The 22,351-nt window shown below is 50.4% G+C and overlaps 1 protein-coding gene across 6 annotated transcripts in view; it reads left to right on the top strand.

Annotated features, from left to right (window-relative positions):
* Positions 1-22,068, top strand: part of LOC141059990 (nuclear RNA export factor 1-like) — a 68,683-nt gene extending 46,615 nt beyond the window's left edge. For all 6 annotated transcript variants that reach the window (XM_073556225.1, XM_073556222.1, XM_073556223.1 and 3 more), the window contains 12 exons: positions 3,620-3,729; positions 3,817-3,853; positions 4,383-4,451; positions 5,993-6,048; positions 8,887-8,994; positions 9,795-9,856; positions 10,140-10,255; positions 11,816-11,858; positions 12,251-12,326; positions 19,984-20,166; positions 20,500-20,560; positions 21,674-22,068. In XM_073556225.1, coding sequence (XP_073412326.1) covers positions 3,620-3,729; positions 3,817-3,853; positions 4,383-4,451; positions 5,993-6,048; positions 8,887-8,994; positions 9,795-9,856; positions 10,140-10,255; positions 11,816-11,858; positions 12,251-12,326; positions 19,984-20,166; positions 20,500-20,560; positions 21,674-21,739 — 987 coding nt within the window. In that variant the 3' untranslated portion in view covers positions 21,740-22,068. The remainder of the gene's footprint in view (positions 1-3,619; positions 3,730-3,816; positions 3,854-4,382; positions 4,452-5,992; positions 6,049-8,886; positions 8,995-9,794; positions 9,857-10,139; positions 10,256-11,815; positions 11,859-12,250; positions 12,327-19,983; positions 20,167-20,499; positions 20,561-21,673) is intronic.
* The last annotated feature ends 283 nt before the right edge of the window (positions 22,069-22,351 follow it).

Here is a 22,351-nt window from a genome sequence, read left to right as displayed (position 1 = left end):
ACCCGTTCTCCCTGGACCGTCGGATCCTTCTGTCCCTGCGGGTTAGGCAAGCCCTCAAGTCGTGGACTCTGAGGTCCTCCCTGAATCAAGGGAGGTCTTTTCTCCCAGTTAGTTGGTAGTAACCACCAATGCAAGTCTTCTCGGCTGGGGTGCGGTCTTTCATCACCACACGGTACAGGGTCGTTGGTCAACCCGAGAATCACGTCTCCCCATCAACATTTTGGAGATACGAGCGATCAGATTTGCTCTATGGAGTTTCCACCATCTCCTCGCAGGTCACCCCATCAGGATCCAATCAGACGCCACGGCTGTAGCGTATATCAACCGCCAGGGAGGTACCCGGAGCAGGATGGCCATGCACGAAGTGAGTCACATCCTCAATTGGGCCGAGACCAACCATTCACTCATCTCAGCAATTCACATCCTCGGCGTGGAAAATTGGGCAGAAGATTTTCTCAGTCACCAAGGCATTGCCTCAGGAGAGTGGCCTCTTCATCCGGAAGTCTTTCACCAGATCTGTCTTCGTTGGGGGACTCCGGATGTGGACCTCATTGCCTCCAGGCTAAACAACAAGGTGTCTCGGTTCATTGCCCGATCCATGCGCCATCGGAGCGGACGCCCTAGTTCTGCCATGGCACCGGTTCCGGCTCCCGTACATTTTTCCCCCCTCTTCCCTTGCTTCCGAGGGTCATCAAGAAGATCTGAACGGAGGGGGTACCAGTGATCCTAGTCGCACCAGATTTGGCCGCGCCGAGCATGGTTTGCGGAACTAATACAGCTAGTCGCCGACATCCCCTGGCGACTTGCAGATCGCTCGGATCTGCTTTCTCAGGGCCCGATTTACCACCAGAACTCCGGGGCCCTGTCTTTGACGGCATGGCCGTTGAATCCTGGATTTTAGCACAGGCTGGATTCTCTCTCGACGTCATTTCCACAGTGATTAGTGCTAGGAAGCCCGTATCCAGACATATCTATCACCGCACCTGGAAAATCTTCTTTTCATGGTGCAAGGATCATGGTCGTTCCCCTCTGTTGTTCTCCATTCCGGGCATATTGGAGTTTCTTCAATCCGGATTAAAATCAGGCTTCGCACTTAGCTCGCTCAAGGGCCAAATTTCGGCCTTGTCAGTGCTTTTCCAACAAAGAATTGCCACCAAACCTCAGGTCAAGACGTTTATTCAAGGAGTCTCCCATGTGACGCCTCCTTATAGAAGGCCATTAGAACCATGGGACCTTAACCTGGTTTTCGGGGCCTTACAAGAGGATCCTTTTGAACCGCTGCAGGATGTGTCATTGACCATCCTCTCTTGGAAAGTGGTCTTTCTAGTAGCAATTACGTCAATCAGACGAGTTTCGGAATTGGCAGCTCTGTCCTGCCGTTCTCCGTTCCTGAATTTTCATCAGGACAAGGTAGTTATCAGGACGTCCCTGTCCTTCCTGCCAAGGTCGTTTCCTCTTTCCATCCCAACGAGGAAATTTTTTTGCCTTCCTTTTGTCCGGCGCCAGTCCATCGCATTGAGAAGGCCCTCCACACCCTGGATGTGGTTAGGGCGCTGAGACGGTACATTTCGCGGACGGCTCCCTTCTGCAAGTCAGATGCCCTGTTCATACTTCCTGAGGGGCATAGCAAGGGCCTAGCCGCGTCCAAAGCAACGCTAGCCAGGTGGATTCGCTCAGCGATTCAGGAATCCTACCGTGTCAGGAATGCGCCTGTCCCAGCGGGGATTAAGGCGCACTCTACCCGGTCAGTGGGCGCTTCTTGGGCCATTCGGCACCAGGCCTCGGTAGAACAGGTCTGCAAGGCTGCGACTTGGTCCAGTCTGCATACCTTTTCAAAACATTACCAAATTCTTTCTCAGGCCTCTGCAGATGCAGCTCTCGGCAGACGCATCCTGCAATCGGCAGTACCTCAGTTTAACTCAGAGGTACATGTGGTATTAGCAGATGTATGCTCCCCACCAAGGGACTGCTTTAGGACGTCCCACTGTCTGTGTCCCCCAATGAGGCATAGGAGAAATAGAGATTTTTGTGTACTCACCGTAAAATCCTTTTCTCTGAGCCGTTCATTGGGGGACACCGCACCCGCCCTGTTTAGCCTACTGGCTCATTTGTAGCATTCTTAGGTTTTGACATAGTTCGTTATTGTTGACTGTTGGCTCCTACTGCTTTTTTCACTTAATTGGAGATATCTCATCCAGCGTTTGCTTAGTGTCCTCCTAGTGGCAGCAGCATAACACCCACTGTCTCTGTGTCCCCCAATGAATGGCTCGGAGAAAAAGAACAGTTGTAGAGATGTCTGCTGCTAGAACTCTGTGTGGCATTGACCTGGTCTCTAATCTGAGCTGCTGTTAACCTGCGATTTCTGAGACTGGTGACTCGGATGAACTTATCCTCCGCAGCAGAGGTGACTCTTGGTCCTTTCCTGGGGCACTCCTCATGTGAGCCAGTTTCTTTGTAGCGCTTGATGGTTTTTGCCACTGCACTTCGGGACACTTTCAAAGTTTTCCCAATTTTTCGGACTGACTGACCTTCATTTCTTAAAGTAATGATGGCCACTCGTTTTTCTTTACTTAGCTGCTTTTTTCTTGCCATAATACAAATTCTAAACAGTCTATTCAGTAGGACTATCAGCTGTTTATCCACCAGACTTCTGCACAACACAACTGATGGTCCCAACCCCATTTATAAGGCAAGAAATCCCACTTATTAAACCTGACAGGGCACACCTGTGAAATGAAAACCATTTCCGGTGACTACCTTTTGAAGCTCATCAAGAGAATGCCAAGAGTGTGCAAAGCAGTAATCAAAGCAAAAGGTGGCTACTTTGAAGAACCTAGAATATAAGACATATTTTCAGTTGTTTCACACTTTTTTGTTAATTATATAGTTCCACACGTGTTTATTCATAGTTTTGATGCCTTCCGAGTGAATCTTCAGTTTTCATAGTCATGAAAATAAAGAAAACTCTTTGAATGAGAAGGTGTGTCCAAACATTTGGTCTGTACTGTATGCATGTGTGTGTATATATATATATATATATATATATATATATATAGATATATATACATACATACACGGTATATATTTTCGCTTTTCGGTCGCCGCACTCAAAAATGCAATAAAAAAAAAAATCGATCAAAATAGTATTAATAAAAATACAAAAACACTGTCACATAGCCCCAACAACAGAAAAAGGTACAAGTCTCAGAAAATGGCAAAAGCAAAGTTTTATTTCTTTTTTTTTTTTTCAAAGTCCTGAATTTTTTAATCGCTTAAATATAAAAATATAAATAAAATAGTACTACACAAGCTTGGTATTGCAGTAATGGACACTGAACCGAGGCATCATGTTGGCAGGTACGGTAATGTTTAGCACAATAAAAATAAAAATAAAAAATCATAACGGAATATTCATCTTCTTTTTTTTTTTTCTCTACATGATGTGGTAAAATGAATGGTGTCATACAACAGTAGATCTCGTCCTGGGAAAAAAAAAGCCCCAGGCCCTATAGATGGAAAAATAAAATGGGTTTGTGTCTCTTGGAAGGAAAAAAAAACAAAAACGAAAAATGACAAAGTGATGGTAGCACGTGACGTCCACATGTTATTTTTTTTCTAGCTCTGCAACGTTCAGGAGCTGGATCTGATCCACAACCTGGAGCTGAGAGAGCTGTGGCTGAAAGGAAATCCCCTGCACAGGGAGGTGGAAAGCTCCTCCACCTACTACAGGTGCCGGCACTTCTCTGTTATTACATTACTAAACAAATACAAATCATGCATTCATTGCTTTTTCCTTTTCTTTTTTTTTCCCCACAGATTGGTAACTTATCACTTTCCTTCCATTGAAAAACTAGTAAGTATACACCTAGGAACACTATAGCTCAGCAACTGGATCCGAAAAAAGGGATATTCCCATCTCCCAGAGCCTATCCTAATATGTAGTAGGTGTAATAATATTAATATTAGCAGACATCTCTGGTTAGAAATGTAGTATAGTTCTTCTGATTAGCTATGTTGCTTACCCATGTACAGGGCATTGGGAATCCATGGTTACGACCACCAGCAGCTAAATGTCACTATACGAGTTAGATATCTAAGCTCCTGCAATGCGGCCTGCACATGAGGTAAGCGACATGTTTAATCAGAAGAACTGTACTACATTTCTAGTTGGAGGTATTTTCTAATATTATTATTATATCTTCTACATATTGGGATAGTATCTTTGAGATAGGCTGGATATTTGCCTTTAAAGGGATAGTCCCATCTTGTGCATGTCGCGCTATTGCATATGCACCAGCTTTAGGACTTTCCCCCTGCGAGCCTCTTATCATACCAGTCACCTTTCCTGTCCTATATTATATCCGCTGTTTCCATTCTTGCAGGACGGACGGTTTTTTAAGGAGAATCTATTTTTTGAGCAAGAAGAACGCAAACCTCTCCCGCTGGCGAAGGTAGCTTTATTCTTCACTTAAAGGGGTTATCCGGAGCAGTTCACCTCCGCATCGGAAGTTAGCGGTGCTGATGACGCTGCAATCCGCAGACCTATCAAGACGCATGCACGATGGGCGGGTATCGCTCATCTGTCCTGTTCATTAGAATGGGACATGTGCCCAATATCTGTTGAACGCCCGGGTCATAACATCAGCGGCACCGTTCCATTCCAGTGTGTTGGTAAGCCATGCTGAAGTTCTCCAAATAACCCCTTTAAAAGGTGTTATCCCAATGGGACATTCTATGGATATACCTTAAAGGTAGTTTTCCAGTTTTGGAAAATCCAGTCCCCCCCCCCCGGCTGAAGTTTTTTTTTTTTTTTTTTAAATCCCCCAAACCTGTCCTTTACTCACCATGCCCGGGTCCAACACTGAGTCTGTCGCTGCCTCAAGTGTCTATTATTGTCTGCAGTGCTGACGTCGCATCACCAGCGTTTGGCTCTGAGTTTCTCGTGCCGTCACCTTGGGCTGATCTCAGTTACTGGCTGTGGTGATGGTAGCGCTGCAGAGAATAACGGAGACCAAAAAGCACAGCGGAGGCTGAGTGTCGGACCCAGTGAGGATGAGCAAAGCACAGTTTCTTTCTTCGTTTTTAAAAAAATTAAAAGTTGCCGGTGTGGAATAGTTTTTTTTTTCCGAAACCCCAAATCCCTTTGAGTATATGAGTTTGGTTAAACCTTTATATTATTGGTTAGATATAAAGTGGTAAAGTGTTGGAAGTGCGGATTGTCACTGTGCAAAAGTTTTAGGTGGAAAAAAAATGCTGTAGAGTGAGAAGTTTTCAGAAAGAAAAAAATATTTTTTATCAATTAACAAAATGTAAAGTGAATGAACAAAAGAGAAATGTAAATGAATGTTTGGTGACCGCCCATCACCTTCAAAATAGCATCAACTCTTGGTGCTCTGGCCTGGGAGAGTCCTGGATGATGCAGTATAACTACCTTGTGTCTTGTGACATGAAACTGTCTTCAACAACATCACCTTTGTAGCAGAGTTTAGCTGTTCCTCACCCAATTTTAAGCCTCCCGCACAGATGTTTCTGTTTCAGTTAACAATTGTATTGCCACCTGTTTGGTATAATTAGTTATGCACATGCCTATAATCCTACAAAATCCCTGACTGTGTGTAAGTGTGCCGAGAAGAAGCGATGGAGGCGACGGGCGGTCACCAAACATTGATGGGATTTTACATGTCCATTCATTTTGCTAATTGGTACAAATAAATGATTATCGCTTCTGTGCATGAAAGTTTCCAGCATTTATTCCACACCTGCCTAAAACTTTTTGCGGAGAACCGTATGCCTGCTGTGAACACTACACATCCTGCAGTGCAGCATTGACGGCAAAGACCCCGAACCTGCAGGAAAGTATGAGAGCGGCCTTCCCGAGTTCTTTAGTTATAGAACATAATGCTACCAGAAAGTAAAGTGGAGGGTCAGCGAAGAGAATACTCCGTACTGTCAGGTTGTCAGTGATATTAACATAACGTGTGTTCTCTCCTAGGGAAGCTGTTTTCTTAACAGCGAGATCAAAACTTTCCTGGCAAAATTTCTGCACAAGTAAGTGTGTGCAGTGTGTCTCGATTAATCTTTGAGGACATCGTGTGGTAATGAGCAGTGGTCAGAGTGGGTCCTAATAAAGGTTCTCAGTGTGTGCTGATTCTAATACAGGGATCCAAATACCCCACTAATATGAATACAATGATAAAATTCTAGTTTACGTCAGCCACCACTAGTGGGAGCTCACTACATACAGATTTATACAGTCACCACTGGGGGTTCACTACATACAGATTTATACAGTCACCACTAGAGGGAGCTCAGTACATACAGATTTATACAGCCACCACTAGGGGGAGCTCACTACATACAGATTTATACAGCCACCACTAGGGGGGTTCACTACATTCAGATTTATACAGTAACCACTAGAGGGAGCTCAGTACATACAGATTTATACAGCCACCACTAGTGTGAGCTCACTACATTCAGATTTATACAGCCAGAAATAGGGGAAGCTCACTACATACCGATTTATACAGCCACCACTAGGGGGAGCTCACTACATTCAGATTTATACAGCCACCACTAGGGGCAGCTCACTACATACAGATTTATACAGCCAGAAATAGGGGGAGCTCACTACATACAGATGTATACAGCCACCACTAAGGGGAGCTCACTACATACAGATTTATACAGCCACCACTAGGGGGGCTCACTACATACAGATTTATACAGCCACCACTAGGGGCAGCTCACTACATACAGATTTATACAGCCAGAAATAGGGGGAGCTCACTACATAAAGATTTATACAGCCACCACTAAGGGGAGCTCACTACATACAGATTTATACAGCCACCACTAGGGGGGCTCACTACATACAGATTTATACAGCCACCACTAGGGGGAGCTCACTACATACATATTTATACAGTCACCACTAGGGGGAGCTCATTACATACAGATTTATACAGTCACCACTAGGGGGAGCTCATTACATACAGATTTATACAATCACCACTAGGGGGAGCTCATTACATACAGATTTATACAATCACCACTAGGGGGGGCTCACTACATACAGATTTATACAGCCACCACTAAGGGGAGCTCACTGCATACAGATTTATACAGTCACCACTAGGGGGAGCTTACTACATACAGATTTATACAGTCACCGCTAGGGGGAGCTCACTACATACAGATTTATACAGCCAGAAATAGGGGGAGCTCACTACATACAGATTTATACAGTCACCACTAGGGGGAGCTCATTACATACAGATTTATACAATCACCACTAGGGGGGGCTCACTACATACAGATTTATACAGCCACCACTAAGGGGAGCTCACTACATACTGATTTATACAGCCACCACTAGGGGGAGCTCACTGCATACAGATTTATACAGTCACCACTAGGGGGAGCTCACTACATACAGATTTATACAGTCACCGCTAGGGGGGGCTCACTACATACAGATTTATACAGTCACCACTAGGGGGAGCTCACTATATACAGATTTATACAGTCACCACTAGGGGGGGGGCTCACTACATAGAGATTTATATAGCCACCACTAGGGGGAGTGCACTACATTCAGATTTATACAGGCACCACTAGGGGGAGATCACTACATACAGATTTATACAGCCACCACTAGGGGGGCTCACTACGTACAGATTTATATAGCCACCACTAGGGGGGGCGCACTACATACAGATTTATACAGTCACCACTAGGGGGAGCTCACTACATACAGATTTATACAGCCACCACTAGGGGGAGCTCACTACATGCAGATTTATACAGTCACCACTAGGGGGGGCTCACTACATACAGATTTATATAGCCACCACTAGGGGGAGCTCACTACATACAGATTTATACAGTCACCACTAGGGGGAGCTCACTACATACAGATTTATACAGTCACCACTAGGGGGAGCTCACTACATACAGATTTATATAGCCACCACTAGGGGGAGCTCACTACATACAGATTTATACAGTCACCACTAGGGGGAGCTCACTACATACAGATTTATACAGTCACCACTAGGGGGGGGGCTCACTACATACAGATTTATACAGTCACCACTAGAGGGAGGTCACTACATACAGATGTATACAGTCACCACTAGGGGGGCTCACTACATACAGATATATATAGCCACCACTAGAGGGCGCTCACTACATACAGATTTATACAGTCACCACTAGGGGGGGCTCACTACTTACAGATTTATACAGTCTCCACTAGAGGCAGCTCACTACATACAGATTTATACAGTCACCACTAGGGGGAGCTCACTACATACAGATTTATACAGTCACCACTAGGGGGGGGGCTCCACTACATACAGATTTATACAGTCACCACTAGGGGGAGCTCACTACATACAGATTTATACAGTCACCACTAGGGTGGGGCTCACTACATACAGATTTATACAGTCACCACTAGGGGGAGCTCACTACATACAGATTTATATAGCCACCACTAGGGGGAGCTCACTACATACAGATTTATACAGTCACCTCTAGGGGGAGCTCAGTACATACAGATTTATACAGTCACCACTAGGGAGGGGCTCACTACATACAGATTTATACAGTCACCACTAGGGGTAGCTCACTATATACAGATTTATACAGTCACCACTAGGGGGAGCTCACTACATACAGAATTATTTAGCCACCACTAGGGAGAGCTCACTACATACAGATTTATACAGTCACCACTAGGGGGGCTCACTACATTCAGATTTATACAGTCACCACTAGGGGGGTCTCATTGCATATACATTTTTATAACTTAAATTGAACTCAGTATTAAATTCATCTTCTGATAGGTTATTACATTATTTATATTGTTTTTTCTTTGAGGTACTTCACTGTGTACGATTCTAATGACCGCAAGGCCCTCCTGCCTCTTTATCACGAGAAATGCTGCTGCTCGTTTAGTGTCCCCAAAGTCTTCTATCCAAAAACCTGGTGGGTGTTCCGGGTAGCATTGCGGCCGTATGTTGTCAAGACGTGACCTCCGCTTACATCGCTGTCTACTCGTTACATAGATTTGTTTTATTTAGTAGATGACATATAATTATAATAGTTTAATCAAAGTTCTGCAACTTTCTCATTTACATTTTTTTACATTTCATAGCCATTTGGGTGCTGTCTGCGAATGGAAAGATCCCTACTGAAAAAGAGGATTCCGATGCACCGTAACCTGTATCAGAAGGGCGGTCTACGTTCTGAGACCCCCACCGATGAGTCAAAACAATACTCTGAAGTGCGAACAGTGTGGTGTACAGACCCATAGAGTTACTAATAAGCATGTACACCCCTCTCTGCTGCGTTCATGCAGGCGCTGCCCACTATATAGCTGCGTGTTTGGTGGGGGTCTCAGGGCCTGGACGGCAGCACAAAACGGCCCCTATGATATACATATAAAATATTTTTTTAGACTTTGGAAGTAAGAAGAAATTTTTCTATTTACTGACAGCAAACAAAACTCTTGAAAATATTTTAGAAAGTTACAGAACTTTTCCTTGTAGGACGATTGAAAGGGATTTCTAGGAACTCTGTGGGATCGATGGAGATCCTGCGCCTCCACTGATTTGTGGAGTGGCAGGTTTTGGCGGAGCAGTGCAACCCTGTCGTTGCTGTATCAGACAGCTTTGTATATGGGGGTTGATGCCAGTCCTGTCTGTGGGTTTGGTTCCTGTGCTGTGTAGTCTATGTCCGCTGCCCCTGGGATCGGCTATGTAACACCTCCGTCTGTTTGTGTTTAGCTTCGATCAGATTAAGGAATACTGGAAAGAGAATCGCAACTTTCTCCAAGTGAAGGGATCAGGTATGGCCATGTGTACGGTATATACCATCACTCCTGTTAGACAAACTGCACAATATGAAATGCACAAGATGGTGGAGACTACAGGACAGCCAGAAGTATAGTCATCAGTACATGCTGGGAACTGTAGTCCGCCACCTAGAATGGCTAAATCAAGGTCCACACTCGTGATGCAGAAGAGATGCATGTAGCAAGCAGAAGCATGGCGATGCGGTGAGGTTGCTCCGTGAATGCAGGAATACCCCTTTAATATTTCATTGCTTTCTGTTCTTTTTTTTTTCTCTAGAAATGAGACGTCAGCTGTTAAAGTACAACCGGCTGCAGGTGGTCGGCTTCCTCTGTAATCTTCCCAAAACGGAGCACCAGCTGGACTCCATGACACTGGATGTCAGCTGCGTGACCGTAAGTGTCGGAGTGTGGTGTGACTCTCGCCCCGAGGATCCTCAGCTGCAGAGACGTTTCTGACCCCCTCCCCCCCCCCCCGACTGCAGAACGTCCACTGACCCTGTCACATAAGCATGTGTTCACATGTAGTGTTTTTCATGCATTTATTTTTTTCTGCATGAAACACGCAGTTTATGGCCATAAAACTGAAGCAGATATTTTGAGCATTTTTTATTCTTTTTTTTCATGCACTTTTGGTGCTGATCTCAGCAGAAGAAAAACTGCAGTAAAAACAGTGAATTAAATCGCACCGCAGGTCAAAAAACACAAGAAGAAATAATGCACAGTGTGAATGATGCTTTTATTTCCCATGAAATTTTCTCATAAGAAAAAGCATCAAGAACGTTACATGTGAACAAGCCCTATGGGAGTACTGCAATCCAAGAAGTAGGTTAGTCTGGCATCTGTTGGATCAGGGGCCTCACTGGGCCATGTGTGGGATCGCAGCCTCGCTGGGCAACTTGTGAGATCAGGGCCTCTTTGGTGCCATGTGTGGGGTCGCGGCCTCGCTTGGCCGTGTGTGGGATCGGGGCTTCGTTGGGCCATGTGTGGGATCGGGGCATTGTTGGGCTTTGTGTGGGATCGGGGCATCTCTGGGCCGTGTGTGGGATCGGGGCCTCGCTGGGCCATGTCTGGTATCGGGCCTCGCTGGGCCGTGTATGAGATCGGGGCATCGTTGGGCCATGTGTGGGATCGGGGCATCGCTGGGCCGTGTGTGGGATCCGGGGCATCGCTGGGCCGTGTATGAGATCGGGGCATTGCTGGGCCCTGTGTGGGAGCGGAGCCTAGCTGGGCCGTGTGTGGGATCGGGGCATCGTTGGGCCGTGTGTGGGATCGGGTCATCGCTGGGCCGTGTGTGGGATCGGTGCATCGCTGGGCCGTGTGTGGGATCGGGGCATCGTTGGGCCGTGTGTGAGATCGGGGCATTGCTGGGCCCTGTGTGGGAGCGGAGCCTAGCTGGGCCGTGTGTGGGATCGGGGCATCGTTGGGCCGTGTGTGGGATCGGGGCATCGCTGGGCCGTGTGTGGGATCGGGGCATCGCTGGGCCGTGTGTGGGATCGGGGCATCGCTGGGCCGTGTGTGGGATCGGGGCATCGCTGGGCCGTGTGTGGGATCGGGGCATCGCTGGGCCGTGTGTGGGATCGGGGCATCGCTGGGCCGTGTGTGGGAGCGGGGCATCGCTGGGCCGTGTGTGGGAGCGGGGCATCGCTGGGCCGTGTGTGGGAGCGGGGCATCGCTGGGCCGTGTGTGGGAACGGGGCCTCGCTGGGCCATGTGTGGGATCGTTGGGCCGTGTGTGGAATCGGGCAATGGTGTATGCAAAATATTTTTAGGGGTCTATTTACACATTTTGGATTTTTTTTTAAATTTCTTCCTTAAAGGAAATAAATTTGTTGCAAATTCTAAATTTCCAATGATCTGACGTGTGTGGAGCCCCCATTGTGTGATTGTGGGGTCTAGGCGGCTTATATTTCACGGCTCTCACATATTATGTATATCACTCCTTGGTTCTCCGCAGGCTTCGCTCATTTGTTTCACCTTCGAAGGTGGATTTAAGGAAGGTGAGTAATGTCCTACTGTACAATAGGGAAATCACCGGGATCAGATAGATTAAAAAGCAAACTGCCTGGTCATTATCAGGGGACAGGGCTCTTGGAGGGGAGACAGTCAATTAAAAACTGGGTAGATCTGCTAAAAATTAAATATCTGTGGGCAGCATAAAGGGGCTACATCAGTCTTATGTACAATAATCCCCTCACTTTTGCACAGGGCACTCCTGACGATGGAGAACTGCAGCCTCTCCATTCTCGGGATTGGTCGGACTTCCAGTGATCAATAAGTGATGACACATGCTAAGAATATGTCATCACATACTGATGGGATTTACCCCTTTAAGTCTGTGTATGGGGTGGGGTGGTCTTTGGACAGAAGTTAATAGACATTCTCTCGACAGTGAACCCGAACTGCCGCAAGAACCCCATCATCTCCTTCAGAAGGACTTTCATCATTGTCCCGGCCTCTGAAGACAGGTACGAGAAATGGACTTGGAATTATAAGAATTGAACATGTCCTCCAGTGGTAAATCTGCAAACGAATGAGCTGGAATCAGACAGACTTCAGTCTGGCCCTGCGCTGCCTGGTCCAGCACAGCCTGAAACTGCGCAGCCTGGCCCCACGCAGCGTGGCCCCGCGCAGCCTGGCCCCGCGCAGCCTGGCCCCGCGCAGCCTGGCCCCGCGCAGCCTGGCCCCGCGCAGCCTGGCCCCGCGCAGCCTGGCCCCGCGCAGCCTGGCACCGTGCAGTCTGGCCCCGCGCAGTTCAGCACCGTGCAGCCTGGCCCCGCGCAGTTCGCCACCGTACAGTCTGGCCCCGCGCAGTCTAGCCCCGCGCAGTTTGGCACCGTGCAGCCTGGCCCCGCGCAGTCAGGCCCTGCGCAGCCTGTAACCGCACAGACATGTGTTGTATCTGTCCTCTCATTCTAGATGGAGGTAACACATGATTGCAGGATCAGACTACACAAGGTTTGTTCGTAGTCTGTTGCTATGGAGGCACATAGATTTGTATGGGAGCTGTGAACACACAAAAATAGTTACAAAGTTACTTCATTTTTGATTGATGGGGTGTTGGGGGGGTCTGTCATCTTGGGGACCCCCGCAATCGCAAACAGAATAGAGCAATGACACTGTGCCACTCACTGTCTATGTGACTGCTCACTCCTGATCCCGTAGAAATGAATGGAGCGGTGGTCCCGCACCGCTGCGCTGCACGTGGGACGCATAATGGTGACAATTGCACTGAAGTTTCTTCTTGGTTTACACTTTACCATTCCTTTACACTTTAAAGGGATGCTAAAGTAATTCTGGAAAATAACATTTTGTTTTGTGTCATCCGTTTCCTCAATTTTCAAAAATTCCTTCAGTTCCTTTGGGTTTCCAGTAACTCTGCTTGCTGTCATTTTGACCTAGTGGATACAGTGTGTCTTGGTCACGAGACGGGACCCCGATAACCACGACGTAATGAGCACATTACAGTTTAGCAATTGGACCACAGCAAGTAGAGCTCCGTAAAAGTGTTCAGACCTTGGTATCCATCCTCCATCCTGCCGGCCTTATCTCGGTGCAATAGGGTCCTGGAGATATTTTTGGGGTCTGAGTTAGAGATCTGTGTGTCTCGGTTTGAGGGGTATTTGGCGCCATGATACAAGTATGTGGGGAGAAATGACTGGAACATCGGTAGATCGTAGAGCAAATATACCGAGGACATAAAGGGGCACTCCGCTATAGATACGCTGCATCCCACCCATCTACAACCTGTGTCCCCTGTTCTCCCATAGCAGCAAGACCCCAAGGAGGAGGTGTAGTATGGAGAGATTGCCCCTCCATGGCTGCAAGACCCCCAGGAGGAGGAGGAGTATGGAGACATTGCCCCTCCATGGCTGCAAGACCCCCAGGAGGAGGAGTATGGAAACATTGCCCCTCCATGGCTGCAAGACCCCCAGGAGGAGGAGTATGGAAACATTGCCCCTCCATGGCTGCAAGACCCCCAGGAGGAGGAGTAGTATGGAGGGATTACCCCTCCATGGCTGCAAGACCCCCAGGAGGAGAAGGAGTATGGAAACATTGCCCCTCCATGGCTGCAAGACCCCCAGGAGGAGTAGTATGGAAAGACTGCCCCTCCGTGGCTGCAAGACCCCCAGGAGGAGGAGGAGTATGGAGACATTGCCCCTCCATGGCTGCAAGACCCCCAGGAGGAGGAGTAGTATGGAGAGATTACCCCTCCATGGCTGCAAGACCCCCAGGAGGAGGAGGAGTATGGAAACATTGCCCCTCCATGGCTGCAAAACCCCTGGAGGAGGAGGAGTATGGAGACATTGCCCCTCCATGGCTGCAAGACCCCCAGGAGGAGGAGTATGGAGACATTGCCCCTCCATGGCTGCAAAACCCCTGGAGGAGAAGGCGTATGGAGACATTGCCCCTCCATGGCTTCAAAACCCCTGGAGGAGAAGGAGTATGGAGACATTGCCCCTCCATGGCTGCAAAACACTTGGAGGAGAAGGAGTATGGAGACATTGCCCCTCCATGGCTGCAAGACCCCCAGGAGGAGAAGGAGTATGGAGACATTGCCCCTCCATGGCTGCAAGACCCCCAGGAGGAGGAGTATGGAGACATTGCCCCTCCATGGCTGCAAAACCCCTGGAGGAGAAGGCGTATGGAGACATTGCCCCTCCATGGCTTCAAAACCCCAGGAGGAGAAGGAGTATGGAGACATTGCCCCTCCATGGCTGCAAGACCCCCAGGAGGAGAAGGAGTATGGAGACATTGCCCCTCCATGGCTGAAAGACCCCCAGGAGGAGGAGTATGGAGACATTGCCCCTCCATGGCTGCAAAACCCCTGGAGGAGAAGGCGTATGGAGACATTGCCCCTCCATGGCTGCAAAACCCCTGGAGGAGAAGGAGTATGGAGACATTGCCCCTCCATGGCTGCAAAACCCCTGGAGGAGAAGGAGTATGGAGACATTGCCCCTCCATGGCTGCAAAACCCCTGGAGGAGAAGGAGTATGGAGACATTGCCCCTCCATGGCTGCAAGACCCCCAGGAGGAGGAGTATGGAGACATTGCCCCTCCATGGCTGCAAAACCCCTGGAGGAAAAGGCGTATGGAGACATTGCCCCTCCATGGCTTCAAAACCCCTGGAGGAGAAGGAGTATGGAGACATTGCCCCTCCATGGCTGCAAGACCCCCAGGAGGAGAAGGAGTATGGAGACATTGCCCCTCCATGGCTGCAAGACCCCCAGGAGGAGGAGGAGTATGGAGACATTGCCCCTCCATGGGTGCAAGACCACCAGGAGGAGGAGGAGTATGGAGACATTACCCCTCCATGGCTGCAAAACCCCCTGGAGGAGAAGGAGTATGGAGACATTGCCCCTCCATGGCTGAAAGACCCCCAGGAGGAGGAGGAGTATGGAGACATTGCCCCTCCATGGCTGCAAAACCCCTGGAGGAGAAGGAGTATGGAGACATTGCCCCTCCATGGCTGCAAAACCCCCAGGAGGAGGAGGAGTATGGAGACATTGCCCCTCCATGGCTGCAAGACCCCTAGGAGGAGAAGGAGTATGGAGAGATTGCCCCTCCATGGCTGCAAAACCCCTGGAGGAGGAGGAGTATGGAGAGATTGCCCCTCCATGGCTGCAAGACCCCCAGGAGGAGGAGTATGGAGACATTGCCCCTCCATGGCTGCAAAACCCCTGGAGGAGGAGGAGTATGGAGACATTGCCCCTCCATGGCTGCAAGACCCCCAGGAGGAGGAGTATGGAGACATTGCCCCTCCATGGCTGCAAGACCCCAGGAGGAGTAGTATGGAGAGATTGCCCCTCCATGGCTGCAAAACCCCAGGAGGAGGAGTATGGAGACATTGCCCCTCCATGGCTGCAAGACCCCCAGGAGGAGGAGTAGTATGGAGAGATTGCCCCTCCATGGCTGCAAGACCCCCAGGAGGAGGAGTATGGAAATATTGCCCCTCCATGGCTGCAAGACCCACAGGAGGAGGAGTAGTATGGAGACATTGCCCCTCCATGGCTGCAAGACCCCCAGGAGGAGGAGTATGGAAACATTGCCCCTCCGTGGCTGCAAGACCCCCAGGAGGAGGAGTAGTATGGAGAGATTATCCCTCCATGGCTGCAGGACCCCCAGGAGGAGAAGGAGTATGGAGACATTGCCCCTCCATGGCTGCAAAACCCCTGGAGGAGGAGGAGTATGGAGACATTGCCCCTCCATGGCTGCAAAACCCCTGGAGGAGGAGGAGTATGGAGACATTGCCCCTCCATGGCTGCAAAACCCCTGGAGGAGGAGGAGTATGGAGACATTGCCCCTCCAGGGCTGCAAGACCCCCCAGGAGGAGGAGTATGGAGACATTGCCCCTCCAGGGCTGCAAAACCCCCAGGAGGAGAAGGAGTATGGAGACATTGCCCCTCCATGGCTGCAAGACCCCTAGGAGGAGAAGGAGTATGGAGAGATTGCCCCTCCATGGCTGCAAAACCCCTGGAGGAGGAGGAGTATGGAGACATTGCCCCTCCATGGCTGCAAGACCCCCCAGGAGGAGGAGTATGGAGACATTGCCCCTCCATGGCTGCAAAACCCCCAGGAGGAGGAGGAGTATGGAGAGATTGCCCCTCCATGGCTGCAAGACCCCTAGGAGGAGAAGGAGTATGGAGACATTGCCCCTCCATGGCTGCAAGACCCCTAGGAGGAGAAGGAGTATGGAGAGATTGCCCCTCCATGGCTGCAAAACCCCTGGAGGAGGAGTATGGAGACATTGCCCCTCCATGGCTGCAAGACCCCCAGGAGGAGGAGTATGGAGACATTGACCCTCCATGGCTGCAAAACCCCAGGAGGAGGAGTATGGAAACATTGCCCCTCCATGGCTGCAAGACCCCCAGGAGGAGAAGGAGTATGGAGACATTGCCCCTCCATGGCTGCAAGACCCCCAGGAGGAGGAGTAGTATGGAAAGATTGCCCCTCCATGGCTGCAAGACCCCCCAGGAGAAGTAGTATGGAAGGACTGCCCCTCCATGGCTGCAAGACCCCCAGGAGGAGTAGTATGGAAAGACTGCCCCTCCGTGGCTGCAAGACCCCCAGGAGGAGGAGGAGTACGGAGAGATTGCCCCTCCGTGGCTGCAAAACCCCCAGGAGGAGTAGTATGGAAAGACTGCCCCTCCGTGGCTGCAATACCCCCAGGAGGAGGAGTAGTATGGAGAGATTCCCCCTCCGTGGCTGAAAAACCCCAGGAGGAGGAGTAGTATGGAGAGATTGCCCCTCCATGGCTGCAAGACCCCCAGGAGGAGGAGTAGTATGGAGAGATTGCCCCTCCGTGGCTGCAAAACCCCAGGAGGAGGAGGAGTATGGAGAGATTGCCCCTCCATGGCTGCAAGACCCCCAGGAGGAGGAGGAGTATGGAGAGATTACCCCTCCATGGCTGCAGGACCCCCAGGAGGAGAAGGAGTATGGAAACATTGCCCCTCCATGGCTGCAAGACCCCAGGAGGAGGAGGAGTATGGAGAGATTACCCCTCCATGGCTGCAAGACCCCAGGAGGAGGAGTATGGAGACATTGCCCCTCCATGGCTGCAAGACCCCAGGAGGAGTAGTATGGAGAGATTGCCCCTCCATGGCTGCAAAACCCCAGGAGGAGGAGTATGGAAACATTGCCCCTCCATGGCTGCAAGACCCCCAGGAGGAGAAGGAGTATGGAGACATTGCCCCTCCATGGCTGCAAGACCCCCAGGAGGAGGAGTAGTATGGAAAGATTGCCCCTCCATGGCTGCAAGACCCCCAGGAGGAGGAGTAGTATGGAAAGATTGCCCCTCCATGGCTGCAAGACCCCCAGGAGAAGTAGTATGGAAAGACTGCCCCTCCATGGCTGCAAGACCCCCAGGAGGAGTAGTATGGAAAAACTGCCCCTCCGTGGCTGCAAGACCCCCAGGAGGAGGAGGAGTATTGAGAGATTGCCCCTCCGTGGCTGCAAAACCCCCAGGAGGAGGAGTAGTATGGAGAGATTGCCCCTCCGTGGCTGCAAAACCCCCAGGAGGAGTAGTATGGAAAGACTGCCCCTCCGTGGCTGCAAGACCCCCAGGAGGAGGAGTATGGAGACATTGCCTCCATGGCTGCAAGACCCCCAGGAGGAGGAGTAGTGTGGAGAGATTGCCCCTCCATGGCTGCAGAACCCCCAGGAGGAGAAGGAGTATGGAGAGATTACCCCTCCATGGCTGCAAGACCCCCAGGAGGAGGAGTAGTGTGGAGAGATTGCCCCTCCGTGGCGGCAGGACCCCCAGGAGGAGGAGTATGGAGACATTGCCCCTCCATGGCTGCAAGACCCCCAGGAGGAGGAGTATGGAGACATTGCCCCTCCATGGCCGCAAGACCCCAGGAGGAGGAGGAGTATGGAGAGATTACCCCTCCATGGCTGCAAGACCCCAGGAGGAGGAGTATGGAGACATTGCCCCTCCATGGCTGCAAGACCCCAGGAGGAGTAGTATGGAGAGATTGCCCCTCCATGGCTGCAAAACCCCAGGAGGAGGAGTATGGAAACATTGCCCCTCCATGGCTGCAAGACCCCAGGAGGAGAAGGAGTATGGAGACATTGCCCCTCCATGGCTGCAAGACCCCCAGGAGGAGGAGTAGTATGGAAAGATTGCCCCTCCATGGCTGCAAGACCCCCAGGAGAAGTAGTATGGAAAGACTGCCCCTCCATGGCTGCAAGACCCCCAGGAGGAGTAGTATGGAAAAACTGCCCCTCCGTGGCTGCAAGACCCCCAGGAGGAGGAGTATGGAGAGATTGCCCCTCCGTGGCTGCAAAACCCCCAGGAGGAGGAGTAGTATGGAGAGATTGCCCCTCCGTGGCTGCAAAACCCCCAGGAGGAGTAGTATGGAAAGACTGCCCCTCCGTGGCTGCAAGACCCCCAGGAGGAGGAGTATGGAGACATTGCCCCTCCATGGCTGCAAGACCCCCAGGAGGAGGAGTAGTGTGGAGAGATTGCCCCTCCATGGCTGCAGAACCCCCAGGAGGAGAAGGAGTATGGAGAGATTACCCCTCCATGGCTGCAAGACCCCCAGGAGGAGGAGTAGTGTGGAGAGATTACCCCTCCGTGGCTGCAAGACCCCCAGGAGGAGGAGGAGTATGGAGAGATTGCCCCTCCGTGGCTGCAAAACCCCCAGGAGGAGGAGTAGTATGGAGAGATTGCCCCTCCGTGGCTGCAAAACCCCCAGGAGGAGTAGTATGGAAAGACTGCCCCTCCGTGGCTGCAAGACCCCCAGGAGGAGGAGTATGGAGACATTGCCCCTCCATGGCTGCAAGACCCCCAGGAGGAGGAGTAGTGTGGAGAGATTGCCCCTCCATGGCTGCAGAACCCCCAGGAGGAGAAGGAGTATGGAGAGATTACCCCTCCATGGCTGCAAGACCCCCAGGAGGAGGAGTAGTATGGAGAGATTGCCCCTCCGTGGCAGCAGGACCCCCAGGAGGAGGAGTATGGAGACATTGCCCCTCCATGGCTGCAAGACCCCCAGGAGGAGGAGTATGGAGACATTGCCCCTCCATGGCCGCAAGACCCCCAGGAGGAGGAGTAGTGTGGAGAGATTACCCCTCCGTGGCGGCAGGACCCCCATGAGGAGCTGAATGGTCGCCAGTGCTCCCTGCTGCTTCGTCTTATCCTATGGATCGGTGATCTTCGTCCGTGCCGCCTCGTGTCAGGGCGCATGTGCAACCATTCCGCTCCTCCTGGCAGTGGACTTGCAGTCATGGAGGGGCAGAGTGCGTGTGACTGGCCGTTTTGCAGAATTTCTATTTTTTCAGCGTTTTTACAATCTCTGCTTGCTAATGAGTGAGAATATTCCTGATTGTGCCCCGAGGCATAAAATCTAATAATAAGAAGGTTTGTTAGCGCTGGCTCCAGCCCAGTCAATCTTTTGACTAAACACATCAGGAGATGATTTTCTCTCGTTCGTTACAGTGTATCAGCGCAGGTAAACTCTGCCAGCTTCCTCTCACAGGGATTGTATTGACACCAGTTACTACAGGTATCGGGTCTGTGCAAACAGCAAGAAAGGGACAATTCACTGAAAGCAAGCGGAGATATTGAAATTGCCGAATTTTCCTTCTTATGATCATTCTATTAAGTGTTTTTCTTTTCTTTTTCAGTGCTCAGATCCTGAATGATCAGATGGTTATACTGAATGCCTACGTGGGTCCGCAAGAAACGCCGTCACGTGAGCCCCCCAAATCCATGCTGGCGATCGTCGAGAAAGCCCCTTCCACCGACGTGAGCGACACCGTCCACTCGTTCTCTACGTACACGAAGATGAAACCAGACTGGGCTGTAAAGTGAGTGACGCCGGCCGTCATCCGGTCCCGGGGGTCTGCAACTTCATAATACACTTTTTTTTTTTTAAATTTGAGTCGGTGGCCAAGATCACTGCTTGCTGTCACTGAATAAAAAAAAATCCAGGTCCTGAAAGCCTGTGCAGCCCTGACGCTTCTCACAGCTGAGGTTTTGTCTCTATGACATGTAACTTTAGATTTTGATCCACTCAAGGTCTCAGGACATTTTGCCCTGACATCCCCATAGGTCAAACAAGCCACGGGCAGGGGGGCTTTCTGCGGGCAAGGGCTTCCTGCCGCCGGTGTCTTTTGATAAAAGCTCTTTTCTCTATACAGATGTCTTCGTGACAACAACTGGGATGTGCAGCAAGCAAAGGAAATGTTTCATTACCTGAAGGTAAATGGTTTTCATAACCAACCTACTTGCTGACGGTCTCTAGTGAAGCGGAGCCGGCCCCTGCACTGTGTCCACAGGTGTCCTACTGAGGTGGAGAGAGGTTCAGTGCTGCCCTCTATTGGCCAGAGCTGGTTGCTGCTGCAAAGATCAGTTCTTGCTCTATAGAACCACTGTACATACAGAATGTGGAGTAAAGTATGTGCCCCCTACATTCACCTCCAGGGGCCCACACCTCCCATTCTACATCCATAGACATTAATATGGAGTTGGCCCCTCTGCAGGTATAATGAATCCCGCTGTGCTGGGAAGGATTTCTATCAGGGTAGGTGCACACGCTGCGGTTTGTGCTGCGGATTTTGCAAAATGCACAGGTCAAAAGACCTGCGGTTTATCTGCGGATTAGCCTGCGGTCTTGCCCTGCGACTTGACACCTCTACAATGGCGCTGGTGTAAAACCGCTGGGAAGTCCGCACAACGAATTGACATGCTGTGGATTAGAAACCGCAGCAAATCCGCAGCGTGTGCACATACCCTAAGACTTTGGCGGCATCTAGAGAAACATTTATGGGGTCGAACCCTGATGTTGGAGGGAGGCCGGGCTCACAGTCTCCAGTATTGATTTGGACGGGGCTGAGGTCCGGGCTCTGCGGCCGCTCACGTTCTCCCCCCATGTCTGTATGGAGCTTGTGCACTGAGCGCAGTCGTGGGGAACAGAAACTGGCGAACTCACAAAACTGGAAACACCGGGTGTGATGGGGCTGAAAGAGAAACCGTGATGGAGTCCTATACTTGCCTCCATGGTAGATGTGTCCATCTCTCTGGCTCTGACACTGGTGTAACCAAGAGCGCAATGTACTGATCCCATTCCAGCTCACTCCGGGGGTCTGACAGAGACCCCTCCGTGATATCTATAAGCGCTAATACTGCATATAGACATCAGTCGTCTTGATCAGACGCCATTTAATGTTTATCTGCATATAACTGGAGAACCCCTTTAAGGGAGCTTGCCCCCCGACTGTATAAAGGGGTGAATGGTCCTTCAGTCTTGTCTCCAGGTTTACAGGCGGTCATGTATGATTGGGTTTTCCTTTAGTATCTTTTTTTCCCCTTTAGATTCGGGGCACCATTCCTCCAGAGGCCTTTGAAGAGAAGGAGCTGGCGGCCATCATGTTGGGATGACGTGTGCGAGGACGAGTCCCCACTGATCGGTTTCTGTTACACGGAGGGGGATCATCCCTGGTTTTGTTGTCCTTCTTTCATGTTCTTGTGTTTGTCTGTTTTTCGGCGTCCGGGTCTTGTGGAAGAAATGGTCAAATGTGGCCTCGTTCCCGTCATGTAGATGGCGCCCAAGGTTTCTGCAGAGAATCTGCACCGTTGTGTTAACGCTCCTCTGTGAGCAGGAAGCTGCGATTAGAGCGGAGGAAAGATGGTTTCTTCTATTATAAATTTTTAAGACTTCAGAACGTTCACTTTTGTATAAAACATCCATTAAAGGAAATGTTCTGTTACTAAGTGTTATTGTGTGACCCCTCCGCACCACGAATCTCACTCTACACCCATCCTGACTGATAACACGTCCACACATGTCTCATGCGCTACACCTGTCCTCACCAAACAGTGATACCACGTCCACGCATGACTCACGCCCTACACCTGTCCTCACCAAACAGTGATACCACGTCCACGCATGACTCACGCCCTACACCTGTCCTCACCAAACAGTGATACCACGTCCACGCATGACTCGCGCTCTACACCTGTCCTCACCATACAGTGATACCACGTCCACGC

The sequence above is a fragment of the Dendrobates tinctorius genome, unplaced genomic scaffold, assembly GCF_039654945.1.
Source record: "Dendrobates tinctorius isolate UK_male_01 unplaced genomic scaffold, ASM3965494v1 ptg000232l, whole genome shotgun sequence".
NCBI lineage: Eukaryota > Metazoa > Chordata > Amphibia > Anura > Dendrobatidae > Dendrobates > Dendrobates tinctorius.
This window is presented reverse-complemented; position numbering and strand designations above follow the sequence as displayed.